Source organism: Natator depressus, chromosome 1 (genome assembly GCF_965152275.1).
Source record: "Natator depressus isolate rNatDep1 chromosome 1, rNatDep2.hap1, whole genome shotgun sequence".
Taxonomy (NCBI): domain Eukaryota; kingdom Metazoa; phylum Chordata; order Testudines; family Cheloniidae; genus Natator; species Natator depressus.
Genome location: NC_134234.1, coordinates 50423521 through 50443709, shown reverse-complemented (window position 1 = coordinate 50443709; position 20189 = coordinate 50423521). Strand labels below are relative to the sequence as shown.

General features: G+C 38.3%; 1 protein-coding gene across 6 annotated transcripts in view; it reads right to left on the bottom strand.

Annotated features, from left to right (window-relative positions):
- The window catches only part of NBEA (neurobeachin), an 844329-nt gene that overhangs the window by 423069 nt on the left and 401071 nt on the right, over nt 1–20189 (bottom strand). For all 6 annotated transcript variants that reach the window (XM_074959554.1, XM_074959563.1, XM_074959572.1 and 3 more), the window contains 2 exons: nt 15767–15893; nt 7187–7314 (listed from right to left, as the gene is read on the bottom strand). In XM_074959554.1, coding sequence (XP_074815655.1) covers nt 7187–7314; nt 15767–15893 — 255 coding nt within the window. The remainder of the gene's footprint in view (nt 1–7186; nt 7315–15766; nt 15894–20189) is intronic.

Here is a 20189-nt window from a genome sequence, read left to right as displayed (position 1 = left end):
AGACTTGTTAAAGTCTTTCAGAGACAGCAGTGTTGTTTTGCTGGGATTTTGTTGCAAGTGTTTTATAGTAGATTTAGAAGATAAAGGAAAACAATAAGCAGTGAGATGAGTAAATAACTGTTTGGTTGTGCAAGTCAATGGTGAAATATACAATTCTCCCTGACCAGCTTCTAGGTACCTTAACAGCTGAAAATTGTCCAAGCCAATATATTTTGGGAATTTAAAAATATTGTTCTGAGGATCTATGAACTGAAGGAGTGACCAGAATTGGGCTCTGGTTGCTTCTTGCTACAGAAAATGGCATACGACAATCTCCATCTCCTCAGGTATTTTAAGAGTGAAAGCTCTGTTATGAGTTCTGACAAAGCGTTTTCTCTCCCCCTTTCTCAAAGATGTGTTAACATTATTAGTGTACCCCTTGAAAAAAATTATACTTTCAAGATGGTCCCTAAACTGGGCTCTTTGAACTCTGTGAACAGTGACCAGTGCAAGTGTTGCGGAGAAAACAAAAAGATGACACACACATAGTAGCCATTTTGGAGGCCCAGAAGGAGTCCATAGGCAGGATCTGTAAGCAAAAGGGATGTGAATCCAAGAAGGTAATGTTACTTATACAGAGTTTAACTTTTTTTTCTGTTACATGTTAATGCTGATTGCCTTGCCTAGCCTGCTGGAGAGTGCCAAACAATTAGCAAAATAATTTGATTAGCTGAAAGGAATAGTTCCTGGGCATGTGAATAAAATTAGGAGTCTGGATGTCGCAGAAGGGGAGAGAAAGAGAGAAGAGTGTGCAGCAGAGGAGAGCTGGGGCTAGTAAGGAGATAGTCAACTTAATAGTAGCTGTGCTCCAGACCACAGGAATGACAACAAAAAAAAGCCTTGAAAAATCTCAAAGAGAAAGGTGGAGAGAAATTTTGAGCACATAGGACTACCAGTTTTTCAGCAAAGCGTACCAAGGAATTCCTAGATTGTCACAGTCTATTGGCAGAAATTGCTACCCATGTATATGCAACCACAAAAGCTATAAGTCATGCAGGTTTTAGACCTGGAAATGGAACAAATTGTGCAGGTAGTATCGATAAGTTTTCTCCTAGTGATAGGACAGGGAAAAGCGTTCATGCTGATTCTTTTAACTCCATGAGCTGCTATGAATACCACTGATCACAACGTGCTGCCATATTTGAGGAGTGGATGGTACTGCTGCTTGTTACTGGCTAAATTCCTTTCTTTAGTCCCAAAGGATTGTTTTGGGCAACTGTTCCAAGAACTCTCCCGTGCAGGGTTCCACATAAATCTTATTGTCTCATCTCTTGTGCAATATATACACAAGGCCATTTGATAGGTTAATGAGGAGGCATAAGCCTGTGCTGCCATCAGTATGATATTCTTTGTTTCATCTAATTTGAATGGTGCAGTGGAATGTATAACACAGTATTTGTAAGAATATGACCCTTGGAAAGGGCTACCTGGTTGAGGCTCCATTCAGACAAAACTGAGGTAATAATGATTAGGAAATCAGAAGAATTGGTAAAGATGATATTAGCATCCCTCACTTGAGGAGTGAAAGCACCATATGTGAAAAAGGATCACAATTTAGGAGCCTTGTTAAATCCTAGGACACTCCAGTGCAGCTATAGTGAAGAGTGCTTTTTTTGGGGGGGGGGCATCAGTGCCCAGGAAGGAGGGCGTATATACTTTTCTTTTCAATACAGACCATGTTACAGTTATTCAAACCATTGTCATCTCAAGGCTAGACTATTGTAATGCACTTTACATGGGTTGCATCTGGAGACCATCTGGAAACTGAAGATACCACACTATGTGTCTGCCCAACAGTTAAACAGAGATTCACAATGAAAGCTGCGAATCCCTGACTTCTGTTATCTACCCAGGCTGGCTGGCTGTTTTGGGGATGATTCTAAGCTGTTGGTTTTAAACTTTGTAACTCCTGTTGCATAAGGTGGCACTAGCCAACCTGTCTGACAGACCTGAGTTTGTAAGTTGGGTGGCATTGATCTGGCTTGTAGTGTCAACTGTTTAATGTAAACTGAATCTGACAATCAATTAGTAGCACTAAAATAGTAGCTCTACCCTGAATGGGGGAACATGTATACCTATCTCCAAGAATAGTTTTAACCTACATAGTGTTTTAAGAAATCAATGAATCACATCAAGATACAAACAGTAAGAAGTGCAAGACACTAGGAGAAAAAAGTTTATTGGGAAAAGAGACAAATAAGGGGAAAAGTACTACTTTATAAAGCAAGTAGAAAATCAGTATATCAGTAAACACCTCCTGAATCCCCAGTCAGCAACTACACAAAGTCCTTGTGACACCAGTAGTCTTACTAGAACATGAACAACTAACAGTTGCGAGAGCTCTGCTTGTCTCTGGCTCAGTCCTGACCACAGCAGCCAGTTCCCCATATCTCTTTTCAAAATGTAAACCACATTGTACTTATTAGCTGAGCATGGACTGGAACTGTGCTTCAAGCTATTAACTAAGGGAAATCCTATGGTCTGTGTTAGACAGGTGGTCAGACCAGACCATCAATGGTCCCTTCTGGTTTTATAATCTATGAATCTATAAGTTTAAGGCATATATGACAGCATAGTATAGTATACAGTTTTATCATCCAGAGTTTGAGATTGCTGCATTAACCAAGAGGTGAAACCATGAAGGAGTTATGCAGGTCTTCTCAAAAATGTGCCAATAAAACTTTATTATGCATATATCTCATACAGAAATTGTTTTAGAATTGGAATTAGAACTGTGCAGGTCAGGGAGGAAGAGAACAATTATAACTAATATTTCAGAAAGCTCTAACCATAACCTAAAATAGACTTTCTAGTATTGTGAACTTATGGTCTGATATCTCATGATCTATCAGGGATAAAATGGGTGCCATGTATCAATGAATAGGTTTCTATTAGTTTAAAGGATGGGCTACTCAATTTCAGTCCTTAAATTATCACTGTCTTATGTACTGAATACTGGTACTGTGACACTCACAACGAAATTCCATTATTTGGTGAGGTAAGGAACACACACTTATAGAACAGATTTTTTTTTTTTTTGAAGGGGGAGAGTATAAGTGGGGAGTTTTTAAATTTGAAAGTAGTGGCTGTTTGAAGTTGCTCAAAGGTTTGGAGTGCTAGATGCTGTCTCAGCAGGCATATATTAGTAAGCAGAGTGCTAGGTAAAGTGGGTTATAAATGCACCCATGATTATGTAATTTATTACATGGATTTCAACAACTGTGTAATTACAAATAAAACCCAGACACATAAAAGAGCCTAGATCCATCAGGGCTGAGGGTCAACATCTTCTATTGGAGTCAATGATAACTGATGATGTTCAGCACCTCACAGAATTAAGCTGTTGGTAGCTATGGTAAACACTTTAGAACCATGCAAAAAATAAAACAAAACAAAACAAACCAGGCATGCAGATGTTGAAAGACAGAAAGAAGAGGAATGAAATATTTATGCTTCAAACTTGAGTAATTAAAAGGAAATATGTTTTACAACATACAACAAACAAATTTATGTTGATCAATTTGAAAAAGAGGCAGCAACTCCAAACTAGATGAAACAAAGTTTATTTACTGCTTTGTAATCTTGTTATAATTAAAATCTTTAAACATCTAAAACAGTAGATCAAATTCTTACAAAGAGAACAGACAAGCTAATTGTTGTTTGCCAATAAAAGATTCAGCTTACATTATCAAGACGCTACACAAGATTTCTGTGCACTCACATTCTAGGAAGAATTCCATTGGTAAACTCTATTCAATAGAGTCAGTGGAGATGCCCTTTGAAGGGACAAGGGGATCATACTCTTTTTAATAAAGAAATGCTTGGAAATTATTCTGAATACAAATTTTTCCATTTATATAATTACTCTGATTGATCAATGCTTAGGTATCAAGATGATAAGCACAATATACATATCCAAGATAGACAAATTAACCCCTAAGCACATTTATTATATCTAACACTACAATAAACAAGTAGTTTCTTTTTCCTTTACAAGTACCATTGAGTGTGCAAGACAGCTTGCTTGTCAAAAGCCATTATTTTAATTATCTTCATATCTTAAAGAGGAAATAGTACTCCTTGATCAACAACAACTACTAAGTACACAAGAAATATCTTTTTGCATTGAGTGGAACATTTTCAAAGATTGGTGCCTACAAACTAGGCACCCACGTAACTGGCGTTACTTCAACAGGAGCTAAGAGTTCTAAGCATATGTGAAAATGAGGTTACTTATGTAGGTGTCAGCATATAATTTAGTTGCTTAACTTTGGATGTCCAATTTTGAAAATTTCGAACTGCCCAGGTAACAACTCATCTTTCCAAAAGGGAAATAAATGAACCATGTATAGATGTGAATATGATATAGATTAGATATGTAACAATAAGTTACAGGACATGATTAATTATCTTCCCTTGGGTGAAAAGAATGATCATCCAATGTGGAAGAATTATTTTTGCTGCCATTCCATTAGTACATATGGGTAACAGACAATCTTGGATAAAGAAAATTTCGTTCCATCTACTTTTCAGACCTTTCTAGTAGTAGCCTGAGTAATTATCCATATCAACAGCAATTTCTTTCTGCTGAACATAATTGCATATTTTGATGAAAACTTTGAAAATCAGAAGAGACCAGCCTTAAGAGCACTAGAGAAATAATAAGCAAATCAAATGGTGTAAGGGAAGGAGTTTAAAATGTAATGCAGTAGGTCAAAAATGAAATTCTCTCTCTCTTTTTTAATGAGATGAATATACTCCTGTTCAGCTAAGACACCACCAAGTGTAGGTTCAAAATCTAGTCTCATGTAAAATTGTTAAAAACTTGTAGTAAAAGTTCACTGGGTTTGAAATATCTTATTAAAAACTCTGCTCTTTTGTTATAAAAACACAAAAGCTCCAAAAGATAATAGCTGTTGTGTCAGACTGTAAAAAGTTTTGCTTTATTTCTTTACAGGCAAACAGCCAGTAGATGAAACACAAAGCAACACATATTCTCTATCCCAGAGTTTTGTTAATATCATTAATGATGCTGATATACAGTTGTGACAACCAAAATGTGAACCTTTATTTCACAGCAACATGATCTATCACCAGGAGATCACATTAAAATACTGCTCTTTACTGCAGCAAGGTACATGTAATGACAAGATAAATGCTACCTTTTTAGGTTGCACTTTGTGTGTGTTGTAAAGTATTATAGAGAAAATTCCCATGAGTGCTGCCACTGATTCAGTTGCATTGCTGGGAGCCTAACTGTGGTCAGGACTCCTGTGGCTTCTGACATTTTAATCTCTGTCACTTGCCAGAAGCTGCAGGAGTTCATGCTGCGGCTCCCACCGCTGATGGCACTGATACAGCTAAACCAGTGCTATTACCTGTAGGAATCTGTCTTAAGAAAGGACCTAAATGAAACTAAGCCAAGCTTGTTTGCACTCTGTAAAAAAGAGCGAAACCAAACAATATCTGTCAAATATCTGCTATGAACTGTGATTTTTGTTTTCCTGATTTTAAGAGGTTAATTCAAATAATGTTGTTACCAAAGTTGCAAAGATGTGCCACCAGTAATTTCACTGAAATAAGTTATCTAAGACAGGAACCCACTGAAGCAGCTTAGAATCACCTCAAATTTCTGGGAAAATCCCTGGCCAGTAGCTTTACATGTATTTAAATGAAATCAATAGTTTCCTTTCACAATTGTAAAACTATGAGACACTAGAAAATATTTGAACCCATATGGGGAATTATTGCATTCAAATGGCTTTCCTTGTGTTACAGAGTAACTAGACAAATGACCGCACTGCACCTTTAAGAGGGGAGAAGGTTGTCCAACTGGCCAAGGGAAAGGGAACAGTGTTCTAGGGCTGGGGGGGAGAGGGAAAATGAGGTCAGAAGTGCTGCAAAAGTTGGGAATGGGTCAGACTGGCGATGGTGACTCATCCCTGGGACCAGAAGGGTTGAAAAGGGGCAAACCCAGGCCAGAGAGGCCTTCTTCCACAGAGCAGGCGAGGCAGCAACCAACCCCTGTCCCCTTTAGGTGGCAAAGTACCAGGTTTGGTTAGGACCTTCTGGGCATTGTGCTAATCGCCCCTTTTTAGTGGGGGTGGGAAGAAATTTTTCCTTCACCACCAGACTGGTGGCGTTGGTGGGGTTTTCACTTTCCCCACACTGGGTTCAGGAAGGGCGTTAACATGAGGCATGAAGGGAGTTAGGCTATATGTCGCAACTCATTATGTAAGTGTGGGGCGGATGTCCAGTGCAGGAACTCCATAGGGAAGGTGTACAGTGACCAGATAAACGGCTTGGTAAAGGACTTAAAAAGGAGGTGTTAGTTAAAGGGTGTGTACGTGTTCGGGACTCCTATGAATGGTATGGCAAGGAGCCAACTCCCCTTTCTTATAGTCCACCTCAACCCTCCTATGAGGGAAGGGTGATGGTATGGTCCCAGCAATGGGATGGCTGGGGAACCTGGATGGAAAAAAAAAGGGGGGGGGTTGGCAGAAGCCCCCTGAATAGTTATTGAATGAACATGGGGTTACCTGCACTGTACACTGTTCTTTGTAGTCCCAAACATCTAATAATAAAGTTGCAGCCTGATTAAAATCATATCAAGTGTTTCCTGTCCTTTTTTGGATATAGCCGGACAACAAACATAAGACCAACTGCCCAACAGCCAGAATCATCAGACCCAAATACATTGAGAATTAAGGATAGAAGAAGGGCACGTGGTGGGGGATGTTGGCTCTGGGCAGTGGGAGAATTACATATTAGTATTTGGGTGATGCACTTGCAGGAGAGAAGGAATTTGGCTGGAGAATTAGAACACAAAGTTATGTTTTTCACAATAGCCCTTATGTAGATCATTATATGTATAAACTTTGCTGCTTTGCACGAATATCTAGGAAGTCTATTCATTTGTGGGAACAAAAGTAGTCAATTTTCATGAATCCACAGGCATTACTCAAATAGAAAATAAGTTACAGGAAATGAAACTATATCTACCTAAATTTCTTAATGCACCACTAAGTAGTTATATAACTTCCTCTGAAAAGGAAAGAGTAATTCACAGCTCACATGCATATAGCATTTTGTGCCTTGTGCACAAAGTAATAGCGAAAATATTAGTAATTTAATAATGGTTCAGTACCTTCAATCAGCAGTTCTTGTCCATGACTGCCCAACAGCGTACGGGACAAGAAAGGGGCGAAGTCTACAAAAATTTCACGCAGGAGTGGGGCCACTTTTTCTAAAGCTCTTTCAAGCTTTGCAGTGATACTGTTGAAAAGAAAGCACATGAATTGAAGGCAAATAAATATCATTGATTAAATGATATCATATTATGTCTATTTACTAATCAAGGGTGTAAGTATCAGTGTCTTTTCTGATAATGGAATGACTGTGATTTGATTAACAATACAGTGTTTAAAAAGCATTATTTAAGTTAGTAAAGAAATTGTAACACTCATGTCCAACTCAGGAAAATGACTGTCTCACTTACTTAGCAGGACTTATAAATCAATACAAAATAGAAAGCATTTTATTTTCATTTTTAAAGGATGATGAGAGAACTCCAGGCATCAAAATGCAAGTCCTCTTCATCTATCATCTCACTTAATGATGTATGTTTGTTGTGCTAAAAAAAGACCATGATTTTACTACAAAAACTTATGGTAGTAAGATATAAACCTCAATGAGTTTACCTTTTAAGTACAGAAAATTCAATTAAAAGGTGAAAATACTGCAACATGGAACACGGCTTATTTTTAAGTGTTCTCACTGTATGCAATTTTTTCCCAAATGAACTTTCACATCCATGAGGCAAGGACTCTCAATATTGAAATAGCGAAACTGGATGTGCCTGATTTCACCAGAACTTAATTGTCCTCTTTTATATCACCTTCCATAATGAAGAGTCTAGTATCATTTTTTTTGTTTGTTGTAACGTTTATCCTGTTTGTATTATACAAGTGAACAGAGTACCAATAACTGCATTTTAAATCTCAAAAATAGTATGAATGTGCACTGGCAGTTGATCTGCAGCAACAACTTTGCACTCTCAGTATTTCACCATTTTTTTTCAAACTTCAGAAGCATGAAGAGGAGAATTTTTAATGGCTAAGACCACCTCATACAAACTTTCTTGATAAACTTTCAGACAACAACATCTAGCTTTGAGATGTTAGGCAAAGTGCTCCACGTGATAGGAAACTGAAGTGGGAGTCAGGAGACCTGGATTCTACTCACTGGCTTTGCCACTTACTAGCTGTATAAACTTCGGTAAGTCATTTCACCTCTCTACAACTGTTTTCAGACTCTCCTTTTCTCTGTCTTGTCTATTTAGATGGTAAGCCTTTTGGAGTAGGGACTATTTCTCAGTATCTGTTTGTACATCACCTACCATTGTGGGGGCTTCCAGGTGCTACCCTAATATAAATATTAAGTAATAATCCTTTGTCTAGAGCAGTGGTTCCCAAACTGTGGGATGCACCCTCATCGGAGGAATGTTCAGGGGGCACGTGGCGGGGCCTGGGCCAGCCCCCCTGGGGGTAGGGAGGGAGCACCACCCAGCCCTACTTTACCCCCAAGCCAGCTCCACCCTCATTCCCTCTCCCACCCCAAGCCAGCTCCGCCTCTAGCCCCAGCTCTCCCCCCGCATTTCCCACTTTTGCCCCCAACTCTGCCTTCAGACCAAGCTCCTCTACTGAACCAACTGTGCAGTTATGGAGGGTGGGGCATGGACAGAATCCATTACTGGTAAGTGGGGAACCACTGGTCTAGAGTTCCAAGTTTATCAGTGCTATTAAATACTCAACATGTACTATTCCATCGTGACTCAGTTACTATAGTCCTTAGGCTTCCCCATGCATGTAACTCCCCTCCCCATCAGTGGCTTGACAAGCTACTCCCTTCTCCTCTTTCAAATCTGTACTAAAGATTCAAAGTATTTTGCGTTTCCCACAACAGATGAACCATTAGTTTAAAAACACAACAGGAAACTAGGTTTTTCCTCTTTTGGGCTTTCTGTAGTCTCTGCCTCTAGACTGCATGCCATTGGGGGCAAAAAACATCTTTTTGCTTCTTTTACAGCACTGAGAACATTATTGTTCTTAATTATCTAAGTGCTGACATTTTAAGTACAGGAAGAATCTAAAATTATTGATGATACCTGGAATGATGAATTCTGAGTTTTCAAAGGCGTCCACTACATATAGAATTATATATAAATAAAGCTCATATGAAAGCCTTTAACTTATAATAAATAATATAAAACAGATGACATTAATACGGATCAGAAGCTCTCTTCCAACAACTCAAAATCATTTTGATTCTTTTCTTGCAGTGCATTGCGCCGCTGTTTGTACTAGCTGAAATTCAGATACTGGATTTGAAGATAAGGAAATAAGAGATAAGGAAACAAAAAATAGAGATAAGGAAACAAAACAGAACAGTGCAAAACCCACCAATTTTTATTTGTTTGTTTCACTGTAGATATGCTCCTGAATTTGGAGTTCGCTTCACCTTAAAACTTCAAGTGAAATTTGAGTGTACCAAGCTGGATGTTTGCAAGTTTTGAAATGTATATGAACTCTCGTGATCTATCCACATAATAGGGATGGGAGATTTTGTGGCCTGTTACTCAACATTGTTCTTGATGACTTTGAGGGATGCCTTTCTAGGCTCTTCAAGTTCAACTGATTAGCAGACTGCTGCTATCTTCACTCCTCATGGGGGTTGTCACATTAAGCTAGCCTCCACAAAGATCCAAAATATATTTTCAAGGGAGTGTGTGACGTGCTGGCTGTTCCCCTACCCAAACACACACAAAGCAGTAAAGGGGCAGCGAGACAGACTAGTCTGGTCCCCCAGCTGCCTGCAACAGCCACTTACCTATTCTGTGAAGCTAGAATAGCTCGGAGTACAATGTGCAGTAATAAGGAAATCCCATGCAGGGAATAAATATAATCCCTCTTCACTTCTGAAATAAGGGACTTTTAAGAGTGTTTTGCAATAACTTGATGCTGCATTTTCCACTCAATTTACATATGTTCAGGACAAATTGGAAATTCTCTAATCCTTCATGTATTTTTTTCAGTGTAGTCCAATTCAACAGTGGATCAAATTTCAAGTATTTGAATTGTCTGACATACACATGAAAGACTCTGCATCATATTACAAATACCCTGTTCATCCAGTTCTTCTCTTTTGAAGGGGCCGGTTTTGTTCAATATCTTCATTAATGATCTGGAGGATGGCGTGGACTGCACCCTCAGCAAGTTTGCAGATGACACTAAACTGGGAGGAGTTGTAGATATGCTGGAAGGTAGGGATAGGATACAGAGGGACCTAGACAAATTAGAGGATTGGGCCAAAAGAAATCTGATGAGGTTCAACAAAGACAAGTGCAGAGTCCTGCACTTAGGACGGAAGAATCCCAGGTACTGCTACAGACTAGGGACCGAATGGCTAGGCAGCAGTTCTGCAGAAAAGGACCTAGGGGTTACAGTGGACGAGAAGCTGGATATGAGTCAACAGTGTGCCCTTGTTGCCAAGAAGGCCAATGGCATTTTGGGATGTATACGTAGGGGCATTGCCAGGTGACAGAGGGACATGATCGTTCCCCTCTATTCGACATTGGTGAGGCCTCATCTGGAGTACTGTGTCCAGTTTTGGGCTCCACACTACAAGAAGGATGTGGAAAAATTGGAAAACGTCCAGCAGAGGGCAACAAAAATGATTAGGGGACTGGAACACATGACTCATGAGGGGAGGCTGAGGGAACTGGGATTGTTTAGTCTGCGGAAGAGAAGAATGAGGGGGGATTTGATAGCTGCTTTCAACTACCTGAAAGGGGGTTCCAAAGAGGATGGATCTAGACTGTTCTCAGTGGTAGCTGATGACAGAACAAGGAGTAATGGTCTCAAGTTGCAGTGGGGGCGGTTTAGGTTGGATATTAGGAAAAAGTTTTTCACTAGGAGGGTGGTGAAGCACTGGAATGGGTTACCTAGGGAGGTGGTGGAATCTCCTTCCTTAGAGGTTTTCAAGGTCAGGCTTGAGAAAGCCCTGGCTGGGATGATTTAGTTGGGGATTGATCCTGCTTTGAGCAGGGGGTTGGACTAGATGACCTCCTGAGGTCCCTTCCAACCCTGATATTCTATGATTCTAAGTTGTTAACATAGTAGAATAACGACAGGATTCGATAGACAGGATCCCTGTTTGAATAAGTGGGTCAACTAATAAAGAGGTGGTTCCTGCTCTCTCTGAAGTGAATGGGAGTTTGCCACTGACTTCAGCAGGAGCCAGAGTACACCCCAAATTGCTACCAGCAGGTAGAATAAGTAAACATTTGCCTGAAGTAGTACCGAAGATTGAGTTCCCTATTCATGATCAAAAGTAACTGAAGCTTTCTCCCAATCACTGGTCTCCATTTCTAGCTTTAGGTCATACAAAACTCTACAGGACAGCATATTATAGAAAATGCACTAATTTCATGCATCAACAAAATATTCTCAATAACCTGCATTCCATTGGCCACTTGAATAGATTTATAAGAATAAAGAACCTTCTCAGATCATTCTCCTCTATGTAACATTATTAACCTGGAGTTGATGATAATAGGAAATTATAAAATATGGAGATTACATACTACTCCTTATATAGACCAGACATTTACTGCCCACAGTACATTAAATCATAAAATTAACATCTCTGGAGGCTTCCCAGTAACACTCTAGGAAGTTTTTAAAGTTTGAGAATTAATAATTTCTTATTTTACAGACTGAAAGGAACACAACCAGAAATAGAGGAGAAGTCTGGAAAGATTAGATTGGAAATGTAGGTTTTAAAACAGAATAAAGTAGATTGAAATGAAAATGATTTCTTAAATGCAGGGACTGGATAACTTTTTCCCCAAAGTAAAAAGTATGTCACCCTGGGGAGAGGTCTCGCTACTTATTAGTATGGTTGATTACACAGGAAGTATGTAATAAATTCATCTCTACAATTAATAATTGATTTCAATCATACAATTACAAAGAGGGATTGAAGAAGTTTTCTTTAAATTATCTAGAAGGTTATATAACCCAAATGGGAAGACAGAAAAACAAACTAAATGACTAACTGGCAAAATGCCAGCTACATAAACATGACCTGTATTAAAGTAATGGAAAAGTAACCAGGGAGAAAATTAGGTATGCAATTAGTTCACTTCAACCTGTACAACTTCCAGGCTTAGATGGATTGCCTGTCGGATTTGATTAAACCTACCAAGAATGGCTATAGCAGCTTTTATTAAATATACTTTTATACAGAGTACTATTTCTCAAGGGAAGCTAACCATCTGTCCTGAAATATCTCCTTTTGCAATATGCTTTGAGCTAAATAAAAATCCAGATTCTCAAGACCTATATGTTTCCTTAACAATGACTCCAAAATTCTACCTAAAATCTTACCTTTTTCAGTAAGGATTTATTACATGACAATCCACCAGTTTGCACTTGGAAAAAGCAATGCTATATAAAAAGGTAGTCAAGAGAATCTACTTAATCTAAAAAGTGTGCAACTCACAAAAATGGAAGATTTTTCAAACACACGACTATTGCAGTTGAGCATTTGCATTTATATCCTCAGTTGGACTTCAGTTTCAAAGAGGCTAAGTTGCATACTGGTAGATGTGTTCTACAGTTTCATCTCTTTTCTACACAGAAATAATACGGTCATAAATGTACAACTTCCACTGGTCATCAGTCCCTAGAATCAATAATTTGTTTTTCATCTGACAATTCAGTTATTCAGCTCTCAGGTACTGAAACTATTCCTTGTGACTTCTATAGATCTCTAAGGACTCTAAACAAGAGCCAAAGACTTGCAATAAGATCCTTTATACAAATTTAAACAACAAGAAAAAACAAACAAACCACCTTATATTCCAGTGCATTTTAGTTCAAATGGACAGAGCACTGGACTGGGAGCCAGGAGGTCTGGGTTCTATTCCTATCTCTACTATAGATCAGTAGTGTGGCCTTGGGCAACTCACTTCACCCCAGTGTGCTTTTTTTCCTCCCTTCCACTCTAGCTCAATCTTGCCTATTTAGATTTTAAGCTCTCTGGAGCAGAGACTTATTTCTGTGTATCTTCAGCTTCAAGCACAATGGGGTCTCAATTCCATTTGAGTCCTCTAGGTGCTGCTAAAATATATACCATATATGAAAAATAATAAATAATAATTTTAGAAAAAATATAGGGGGTCTCAAATAAAAAAAATTAAGTTAGAAATTCCATGACTTGCTATTTAAATTAGTTATTGTTTTTAATTTATACTTAAATGTAATGAATTCCTTGCATTCAGTTGTTTTCTGCACTGTCACCTCTTCCCTTTGCATGGTAACATAGGTACAACCACTGACAGCTGTCAGTTATGCTATTCACTGCCCTGCACTTTACGCAGTGTGGGGGTTGTCTGGCTGGCTGGGAGAAGAGGGCTTTCTGGCTTGGGGGAGGGGGAGAGATGTAAAACTGCTGGAAAAGCAGTCAGCGTGGTGGATAACTCACCACCAAGGAATGAGGGGTTTAAAAAAGTCAACCTGGGCCTGGCCGTCCCTTCCTACTTAGGTCAGAAATGTGCCAGGTGTTTAGCTATATCTACTGTGGGCATTATGCTAGCAGCCATGTTAAGGGGGGCTGAAAAGGAATTTTTCCCTTCCCACGATATTGGCCAGGTGTAGTGTGGGTTTTTTCCACCTTCCTCACAGCAGGTTCAGGTGGGCTCTGTTCATGCATAGCATGATGGGCAGTAGGCCATATGTTGCAACTCTTTATTTAAGTGTGTAGCGGATGTTCAGTGCAGGTTCTCCATAAATTAAGGCACAAAAGAATGGATAAATGGCTTGGAAAAGGAATTAAGGAGAGGAGCTTGGTAATTGAGCAAGCTGAGGGCAGTTGGGGACTCCTCTGATTAGTACAGCAGAGAACTAACCCCCCATCATTATAGTCCACCTTAACCCCTCCTACGAGCAGGGGTGGTCGGTAAGGTCCCTCCTCCCGGAATTGGCTGGAATTGGAGAGTCCCGGCAGTTGATCTGCTGGAGGGACATAAACAGAAAGGGGTGTGTGTTTGTGTGGGGGGGTCCTAAAAAAAAGCACTCACCCCCTCCCCCACCCCGGTGAATTGTGGGGGTTTTCACCTGCACTGCACATTTTATCCGCCAAGTTAGTCCCAGACCTCTAATAATAAAGTTGTGGCCTAATTAAACTCATATCTAATGTCTCTTGTCATTCTTTCGGCATAGCCAGACAGTCAGTCAGTTTATGTCAGTAGGCCTGCCTGCTGCACTGGCTCTCCCTCCACTCACTGCTTTGCACAATGTTTTTATTATGGCAAACCATATAAGTGGTGAAAAAAGACAGGACAATCCCAGAGGAATCAATTATAGAATTAAAGGAAAATATGGCTAGCAAGCTCTACTATCATTCAGAATTGGCACATAGATGGAAGTAGGGGACATGGAGCCAATGCTTTGAAGTGGTGACAAAAATGCTTCTTCTTTTTTTCAGTTATACCAACAGTTTTAAAGCTGCAGCATTAGAACTGGTGCTGGTCAGAACATGGAATTTCTGTTCCATGGGAAATTCCGACATTTTGAAATTTATTTTCATTCCAAATGAGAATGAAAAGTCTATTTTTTGAAATTTCCCACAGGAAGGAAATTACAAACATGTTAGAGTAATAAAAACCAAAACTTTGTTTCAATAGCATCAAATTGCTTTGTTTCACTAATGTCAAAACACTTCATTTTGACAAGGAAACGTTTCATTTCAATGAGGCAAAATACAGAATATTAAATAAATATATTCAATAGAATATAACTACAGTATTAAAATAGATATTTTAATATATCAAAGTTGAAACACTATGAATCAAAACAAAACATTTTGACATAATTGAAACAAAACATTCCATTATCACATGAAATGATCAATTCAAAATAACTTGTTTATCTTTTAACTGTGGAAAATTTTATTGGAATTGACACATACCTGTGACAGGTTTCTATTATGATGAAACTGCATTTTCTGATGGGACACTGTTGCACTGGAAATTTTTCAACCAGCTCTAATCAGAACATAACTGCTGGAACAGAGTTCTAGTTAAAAGTAAAGTTCTAGGATATATTCTGGATCCAAAGCGTTTCTTAATAAGCATTGCAACAGTATTGTTTCTAATGTGCTAGGGGAAAACATTATGACTTTTGCACTGGTTGCAATGGTTTAAAAACAAACTCCTTAGAAGATCATCTTTAATTATAAGATTGACATAGTTTGGTGTCTGAGCACTTCAAAGACTGGTTTTATCCCTTCTATTATACAGTAATTAATTTGTTTGTTCTGTAAAGGTTTCTGTTTCTACTCGCCAATGTGGGCTCTTTTAGAAGTTTTGTATGGAATTTTCTTATTAACCACATTAAATGTTGTAAAACATCACCACTTAAAACACTACTGCAGTGTTGTGATTAATTGTTAAGCCACATCTAGAAAATAATAAAATAAATAAATACATAAAATTGAACTCACTTGAAGGCTAGCAGTATTTTTCAGTTATTTTAATAACTATTTTGCATCCTCCCAGGATATTTTATAAATTTCATTTTTGCATTATTTTGATTATTGCCTGTGAGTGATTTTGTTGTGCCACAAGAAAGACAACTAAAATAAAATTATAAAGTATGCGCACCTCATGTTTTCAGCTGAATCCTCTGGCATTGGAGCAACAGTCTGTACAGCTGGAAGGTTTTTACTGGTAGCACCATTCACAAAGCTAGAGGATGAAGAGGAAGAGGAAGATCCTGAATCCACTGCACCTGTAGCCAAAATAAATTTAGATTTTATTTCAGTTTGAAAAATAAAAATTTTAAAGATTTTAAATACAATGGTGTTTCCTGTCATGACAGTCTTTTTTAAAATAAGTAATAAATCTTATCAATTAAAAAAAATAAAAGCGCTTTAACATATAAACAACAGAATGATTTACTATGGCTATATGTTTTTGATATTGCTCTGCATATATACAATTAAGTTATTTCTACTGCTAAATTAGATAGCTGTATGTTACAAATTAGAATGTATTTTTACATAAAAATGAATGGAAACCACAGATCAAAGTACACTGTAACATAAAATGAAATGGCCTGAAAATAAGTAAGGACTCAGTCACTGAAATATATATAATTTAAAAAAAGGTTCAAAACAAAAATGTTCCTGCCTTCTAATTTCACTGCCTTTTTAATTATTTTTGCAGATCAGTGATTAACTCTTCAATTAATGTTAGTATTTTATATAGCATTTTTCATTCTCAAAAGCCCTTTTACAAACATTAAATAGCTGTTCTGGAGAAAAATAAAAAATAAAAATGAGTCTTACCTCTTGTTCTCAATGATCCTAAAAATAAATTCCACAGGCTAAAATATTGTATGAGACAAACCATCATCAGAATGATAAAGCCATATTCATTATCGTTTTGAGTGGAGAATGAAAGAGTTATGTATATTTTCTTTTTTTAAAAATAAGTATCACATACACCTAGGGTGACTAGACGTCCTGATATTAGGAGCTTTTTCTTATATAGGACCCTATTACATCCCCCCTATACCGCGTCCTGATTTTTTCACACTTGCTATCTGGTCATCCTATATGCACCTCAGTTTACCTACTTGGTATTCTCTTGCCTGACTGCAATGCCATAACTCAAAAAAGGTTATATTGGAGGAAACTAAACAAGAGAGAATACCAATGGCCCTTGAGGAAACAATGGGGAAGCTATTAATTGGGGAACATCCCTACCTGACTCCAACCAAGCTGGAAAGGTTTACTTCATTCCAGTTTAGGATCAAAGGGGATATTAAAATCCTAAAAGATGTTGCCCTAAAAAAAGAAGGTTTCAGAGTAGCAGCCGTGTTAGTCTGTATCTGCAAAAAGAAAAAGGAGGACTTGTGTCACCTTAGAGACTAACCAATTTATTTGAGCATAAGCTTTCGTGAGCTACAGCTCACTTCATCGGATGCATGTAGTGGAAAATACAGTGGGGAGATTTATATACACAGAGAACATGAAACAATGGGTGTTACCGTACACACTGTAAGAAGAGTGATCAGGTAAGGTGAGCTCTTACCAGCCGGAGAGCGGGTGGGGGGGAGGGGAGGGAAAACCTTTTGTAGTGATAATCAAGGTGGGCCATTTCCAGCAGTTGACAAGAACGTGTGAGAAACAGTATGTGTGTGTGGGGGCAGGGGGAATAAACATGGGGAAATAGTTTTACTTTGTGTAATGACACATCCACTCCCAGTCTTTATCCAAGCCTAAGTTAATTGTATCCAGTTTGCAAATTAATTCCAATTCAGCAGTCTCTCATTGGAATCTGTTTTTAAGTTTTTTTGTTGAAGAATTGCCACTTTTAGGTCTGTAATAGAGTGACCAGAGAGATTGAAGTATTCTCTGACTAGTTTTTGAATGTTCTAATTCTTGACGTCTGATTTGTGTCCATTTATTCTTTTACATAGAGACTGTCCAGTTTGGCCAATGTACATGGCAGAGGGGCATTGCTGGCACATGATGGCATATATCACATTGGTAGATGTGCAAGTGAATGAGCCTCTGATAGTGTGGCTGATATGATTAGGCCCTATGACGGTGTCCCCTGAATAGATATGTGGACACAGTTGGCAACAGGCTTTGTTGCAAGGATAGGTTCCTGGGTTAGTGGACCTTATCTGATCACTCTCTTGTTACAGTGTGTATGGTAACACCCATTGTTTCATGTTCTCTGTGTATATAAATCTCCCCACTGTATTTTCCACTGCATGCATCCGATGAAGTGAGCTGTAGCTCACAAAAGCTTATGCTCAAATAAATTGGTTAGTCTCTAAGGTGCCAAAAGTACTCCTTTTTTTAAAAAGGAAGGTGGATTGTCAGAAGCTGTATAGGAAGGAGATGCTAACACAAACACAGAAACTGCAGTAAGCAGACTGTCTCTCCCAACCCAGAGGTAAATGTAACTGGGATGAAAGGAACTTACAATATAATATACACTATAATTAGCCACTGTCACAGGCTCCCAGAGGAAAAGGGCTTGCAGATGTCAAACCCAGTTGGGCATGTCCAGTTAAGACAGTTGGGAAACAGGATGGCTGTGCCCAGAGATCCAATCTAAGAGTGATAGGAGTGCATGGGTACACACAGACAGGAGTCAAGGTACTAAAACCTGTCCCCAAAACGGTGCACTTTAGACATCCTAATAAAGGTCTAAAATCGAAGCTTGTCCTGTGACAGTGGTGATAACAATGGGCTGTTGACTGTGACACGATGATTTGGAATGTGACAGCTTATTTTTGTATTTTGTTTTTTTAAATAATTGTCCTAAGGACCTTAGCACAGAATACTTTTCTAAGATGAAGTTATATCCATGTGACATTTGTGGCATATGGTAAAAACTACAAGAAAGAGAGGATGTGGGGGACATCTAGTGTCTCTAAATGACTGAATAGAATTTTTCCCACCTCAGTAAACTATTGCTTAGTTCATTTTACAGTGTAGTATTTGTTTCACTGGCTTTTTACCAAGGGATTTTTAAACACCACAGCAAGTACATAAACTGGACAGCATCTGGATACTTTGGGCAAACATGCCTTAAGAACAGAACCATATAATTCATTATATTAATTATTGCAGATATAATATGACTGAATCATCTGAACTGTAAATCCCACACTTCAGCTAATCCAATCACAAAAACAAAGCAAACCCCTCCCCCACAAAACCCCAAAGCAAACAAACAAACAAAAAACCATCATGACTTGACTCTCAATGTAAGCAACACTGTGATGAATATGTTTATATTTTCAATGCGTCAGATATATCCAACAGCTTCTGATTTGCAATTTATCATTGCCACATATACGCTTTTTAAAACATGGAAATTAAGTTCTACCTTTTGGAAATGGAGGGGGGCAAAGAACAGCTTTTAAACCATTTCCTGAGATCGGAGAGCTAGAATAAATGTTCATTCAGGTGAATTCAGGCATAAAAAGCTTTAGAAAAAAAGAACAAGCCCAAAATGGCAATGAACTTCCTTACCCAAAGGTGAGTTAAGAACCTCAGTACATTTGTAGTTCTGAGGAATTAAATTGGTAAAATTTGCTGAAATAATTTCCAGTCACTATTTTCCCAAAAATCTGCTATGCATAGCCTGCTTAGATAAAAATGGGTATGATAAAAAGAAAACATAGAAGGTGCAGGGATAACTATGAAAAACTAACATTTACCCACAGTCAACACACTGTGGCATCTGATACCGCAGTATTTTCCTGTGCTGTACTTGGAATCATTGTGCTTTCTTAATAGCAATCACTGTACAAAGAAGAGCTACTCAGTTGATTCAAGGTATGGAGTGTTTAAAATTATGATGTGAAGAATGAAGGTCTGAGGCCTAAAATATCATTTGGGGAAAAAATGTCAATATAGGACTGTCTTATGGTATATGGATACCTAAAAACGGGATTACAAACAGAACTTGAACTAAACAGAAACAGGTAAACAAATAGAAATGTTTACAAAAGTGTTAATTTATAAAGCAGATTTTTTTCTCAAAAGATTAATTAACATTTCTACTGGCAAAGTCCTGTTAGTGAGAGTTAAAGGTGACCTGCAAAGGAAAAAAAATAGTGTATTTCCTATTTTATTTTATGAAGCAGAAAGAAGGCTCAGAAGATTTCTGCTGCCCCATTCCCCAGCCCTCTCCCCCAAGCTAAAAAGATTTTATTTTTATCAACCCTTGACTGAAGTTGAGGAATGTTATATCTTTGAACTAACTCTCAAGTGTTTAGGTGCATAGTTATAAACAAACACTGTCCATCCAATACCTATATCTATAAGTAAGAATAACTTCCTCTCTCAACTCTTTTTCATTGCTCTGATATCTGTGATGTGATATAATCCTATTCAGTCTCCAGTCATTCATAGTTTCTTCCAGGGTAGGCAGCCTCTGAACTTCTAATGTAACAAATAAAAATTAAAGCCCCGCTCCCCGAAGGCCTTCCTTATAGCATTTTAACTAGGGTTGCCAGGCATCCAGTTTTAGACCAGAACACCTGGTCGAAAAGGGA